Below are 4,710 nucleotides of genomic sequence, written 5' to 3' on the forward strand. Positions count from 1 at the left end.
GGGGATCCTAATCGTTGAAGTAACGAGGTGAGGGGTGGGGAGGAAATGAAGGAAGATGGTGAACAAAGGCCCTTCCCACTAGGGGACCAAAATGGGACTGCGGAAGGGGACAGACCAGCTCATCCCCCATGTTGGCCACGGCTGCGAGAGAGACGGACTCTTTGGATCTTGTTGTGCCGTCCTCCATGTGACAGACCTTCCAGCTGAAAGACAGATTGAGGCCCAAAGCTGAAAGGGGGAAGGCCAGGCAGGACCCGGGGAGGGGTCTGAGGAAGGGAGGTGGAGGGGAAGGGACAGGGCTGGCAGGGGGGGGCCAGACAACTAGCATAGCTGCTACCATCCCAGAACTCAACCCTCATCATGGCTGGGGGCCATGGCCATGATTCCCCAAGGACAGAGGAAGGCATCCCTTCCTGTGCTCACTTCTGAACCTGTGAGAGGCAAGTTCTCAGAAACCCCGAGTCCAGGCAGAAGCAAAGAAAGTCTGCCCCCCTGCACAGGGAAGAGAAGGAAGGAATTCTGCGTAGCACGTAGGTGTTCCTGATATGTATTTTTGTGAAGAGAGGCCCTAGCTTTCAACGCTCCCCACAATAGGTTAAAACCATTGCCATTGCCCAGCTGGAGCCGAGTGGCTCAGTGGTTGAGCATCGACCTATGAACCAGAAGGTCGCGGTTCGATTCCTGGTCAAGGGCACAGCCCAGGTTGCAGGCTCGATCCCCAGTGTGGGGCGTGCAGGAGGCAGCCAGTCAATCATTCTCTCTCATCATTGATGTTTCCATCTCTCTCTCCCCCTCTCCCTCTCCCTGCCTCTCTGAAATCTATAAAAATACATTATATATAAAAAAACACACCATTGCCATTAAGTGATATTTTCATTGTATTGTACTGCCCCACCTCTAAAAGGTGGAGACAGAATGTCCTGAAGACTTCATTCTAGTCCTTGTACCCAACTGTACTTGAAATCAGCCCTACCCCAGAGGGACTTTGCAATTACTGATAGATCCTCCCTTCCCCCAAATGGTGGGCGGAGTATGATTTAACCTGCAGCCTGGAAATACCTGAGCGACTAACCAAGTACCTTATATGGACGATACATTGAACCACCAATCAACACCTGCCAAATACCCTAAGCCCTTGCTCCTATATGGAACATACATTAAGCCACCAATCAGCACGCGCCGAGTATACTAAGCCCCCATTCCTTCCCTTTCCGCCCCTCAAAAGGCATGCTCACCTCTGCACGAGTTGCTGTCCTCCCCTTGCGAGACAGCCCGGCAGGTCCTTCTCCTCTAATAAAGCCTGTAGTCCTGGTTTTCGGCCTCTGTCTGATCTTTCGATTACAAGAGCCAATATTGTCCTTTTCCTTCCTTCCTTTCTTTCTTTCTTTCTCTTCCTTTCTTTCTTTCTTCTTCTTTCTTTCTTTCTTTCTTTCTTTCTTTCTTTCTTTCTTTCTTTCTTTCTTTCTTTCTTTCCTTTCTCTCTCTCTCTCTCTCTCTCTCTCTCTCTCTCTCTCTCTTTCTTTCTTTTTTAACTGAAGCTCAGTTCATAGGCTTAAACTCACCTGTAAGTAAGAGCCCTGAGACCCCATTTCTTCCCATATCTTCCCTCTTTTTTTCTTCCCCTTGGGTGGCAACCTACACTATCCAAACAGCAGCCCGGTTAAGCTCACAGACCCAGGGGTGTGCACACAAGAGCAGCAACAGCTGTGGAAGGGCACCCACACGTGGAGCCTGGGGAAGCCCAGCTACCCATGCACACACAGACACAGACACACAGCCGCAGGGAGGGAGGCAGGGTCCTCTTCCTACTCACATATCTGTAGTAAACAAGCCACTCTCCGGGGCAGGCGGCAGCGTGTTTTTCTGTGAAGACAGGCTGTGTGCAACCTGCTTTCACTTTAGCCTGAGTTCTCATTTTAAGGGGAATTCCGGGGCAGAGTTCAGATTTGACGTAGGTTGGGCTTCCCACAACAAAGGAAGCTAAAAATTCCCCTAATGTGAAACTTTCAGAGATGACCACCACAGAGTTTGTGGCATTTTCTGTCCAGACTTTTTTCTTAAGTGAATACTACTAAATGTCATTCATTTTACAAAAGGGGCTCAGACTATACCAGCTTTTTTGCAACTTGCTTTTCTGGGCACAAATCCACACTTTGCCCTGCCCACTCTGTCGGGGAGCCAATGTGCTGTCTCGATTCTATAAAAAGTAATAAACAGGAACCTCATTTAAAAGGACGTGGGTTCCTGTAGCCCAGCAGGAAGACGTCTTTGTTTATCTTAGCTTTCCAGAATTCCTCTTCTACGAAAGAATTTCCTCCCTTTGTTGGAACTTCGAATGGTTTGCTATTAGGCTAGGCAGCAATTGTCCTGAATGGCAATTCTTTGTTTTTCCCAAATAAACCCATTTTGCTAGAGAAATATCTGGCTGCCTATTTGTTTCAGGTCAACAACTGTAAACTCAGTTGCCCGTGCAGTCATCTGGTGTATCCTGAGCCGGCCACCTGCCTCTGTGTGCAACCTCCACAAGGGTGGGCGGAGCTACCCTCACAGGGGCCTCATCAAGTAAGTCGCAGTCAAGGCAGAGGGGTCTGAACCTGTTTCTCTGCCTCGGTCCCCTTCTAACCTCTCCTCCTTCCCTCCTTTCCTCCCTGCCCTCTTTCCTCCTCTCTTGGTGTCCAGACAGACGAAAGCCTGGAAGCACAACACATCCAGAAGCAGCCAAGCTTCTTTCAAAGCATTCCCTATATTGCAGCTTACGACCTTGACCTCTTTTGTAAAAATATTTTTTTATTGATTTTAGAGAGGAAGGGAGAGGGAGAGAGAGATAGAAACATCAATGATGAGAGAGAATCATTGATCCACTGCCTCCTGCACATCCCACACTGGAGATCCAGCCCCCCAAACCCAGAAACGTTGCCCTGGCCTGGAATCAAACTATGATTTCCTGGTTCATAGGTCAACGCTCAACCACTTAGCCACACCGGCCAGGCATCTTGACCTTTTCATGTGCCCTAATCTCCAAAGCAAGGACTTAATAGGCTGTGTGTCATGAGATAAAACCCTGAGCTTGGAGCTTAAAGGTCTAGATCATTCCTGTCTCTCAAAGGCAGCCTGTTTCCTCATCTGTAACAAAGTGGGGGTGGGTAATAGTACCTGCCTCTTAAATAAATATTCATGAGGGTTAAGTGAGCTAATTTTGGTGGGTGTTTGGCGGACAGCCTGGCACCCTCAGGCTGGCAGGTGTCATCACTGCCACAGTCCCACCTCCGAGCTGTCTTGGCATATTCTCCTCCTCCAGGCCAGGAGACCCTGTGCTTCTCCTCTGCTGCCCCCACTCAAGGAGGAGTGACCGTAGTGACCTGGCCCCCAGAAACCAGATGCTCTTTTTTATTTTTTAAATATATTTTTTATTGATTTCAGAGAGGAAGGGAGAGGGAGAGATAGAAACATCAATGCTGAGAGAGAATCATTGATCAGCTGCCTTCTGCACGCCCCCTACTGGGGATCGAGGCCGCAACCCTGGCATGTGCCCTGACCAGGAATTGACCCGTGACCTCCTGGTTCATAGGTCGACGCTCAACCACTGAGCCACTGAGGTCAGGCACCAGATCTCTTTTCAGGTGGCATTCGGCTGAAAGCCACAGGCTGGGCAGTCAGGAGGCTGGGTGGGTTGAGTTGAGGCCACCAGGGAAAGACGGAGAGCTGGGGAACCGCAGGGGTCCTGGCTCTGCCCCATCCAGCTGGGTGACCTCAGCACTCAGTGCATCACTTGCCCCCTGCAGCCTATTTCCTGAGGAAGCTATTCCTGAGATGTTTAGCTCTGAGGCCTATCCCACCCACTAGATGGTAGAGTGAGGCCTGGATCTGAGCCAGAGCCAGGCAGAGGAAGACAAGGAATAAATGTACATATATATTTCCTTTCCAACCAAAACAAAACAGTGCTTGGATTTATAATGAAGAGGCTGCTCCACCTCGCCCATGCCTGTCCCACCCTTTAGAGGCAACCACTTGCCTGTTTCTGGGTTTAGTTCTTTGGGGCCACCTTCTGTTTCTGGGGAATTCTTGGCCAAGACACGGGAAAGAAACCCTTCTCCTTGCCAGGCTTTGATACAATAAAGAGGATATTTTTATAAGTGGTGAGTGAAACATTCAGGGCTGTAAGAGGCAACCATCATCGGGAAAGGGTGTTCAACAATCTATTTTCTTCTCACAATCTTGCCCACACTCATGTCTTGGCTCTTCACAGGTGAGGTCTCTTTCATTGCATTGATTCATGTGTCCAAGCACTGAACAAAAAGTTGCAGGAGTATGACCTTGTCATTCTCTCCAATACCTAAAAGGTCGAACACCCCTGCAATGGCCACTTGGCATGACTATCCAAGTGTCCCCTGATATAGTCCACCCCTTGACTCTGTTCACAGAGAACAGATGGGCACAAAGGACCATTATCTAATACAAAATGAAAGAATGGGTCTGGGGCTCATCTCGTTCTCAGCCAACAAGAAAGGGCTGGTGCCCAGCCAACCTGGGTCAGTGGTTGAGCGTTGATCTATGACCAGGAGGTCATGGTTTGATTCCTGGTCAGGGCATATGCCCAGGTGTGGGCTTAATCCCCAGTGTGGGGCATGCAGGAGGCAGCCAATCAATGAGTCTCTCTTATCATTGATGTTTCTATCTCTCTCTCCCTCTCCGTTCCTCTCGAAAGAAATA

At 49.5% G+C, this 4,710-nt stretch overlaps 1 protein-coding gene across 4 annotated transcripts in view; it reads right to left on the minus strand.

Annotated features, from left to right (window-relative positions):
- The window catches only part of SLC28A1 (solute carrier family 28 (concentrative nucleoside transporter), member 1), a 52,705-nt gene that overhangs the window by 40,378 nt on the left and 7,617 nt on the right, over positions 1-4,710 (minus strand). Inside the window, exons 1-2 of one of the 4 annotated variants that reach the window (XM_014549615.1) lie at positions 1,814-2,142; positions 116-203 (exon numbers count right to left, since the gene is read on the minus strand). In XM_014549615.1, the coding sequence (XP_014405101.1) occupies positions 116-187 (72 nt within the window). In that variant the 5' untranslated portion in view covers positions 188-203; positions 1,814-2,142. Of the gene's footprint in view, positions 1-115; positions 204-1,235; positions 1,430-1,813; positions 2,143-4,710 lie in introns of those variants that run through there. The other 3 variants (XM_005878470.2, XM_005878471.2, XM_005878472.2) reach the window with 3 other exon arrangements.

Source organism: Myotis brandtii, unplaced genomic scaffold, assembly GCF_000412655.1.
Source record: "Myotis brandtii unplaced genomic scaffold, ASM41265v1 scaffold561, whole genome shotgun sequence".
Taxonomy (NCBI): Eukaryota; Metazoa; Chordata; class Mammalia; order Chiroptera; family Vespertilionidae; genus Myotis; species Myotis brandtii.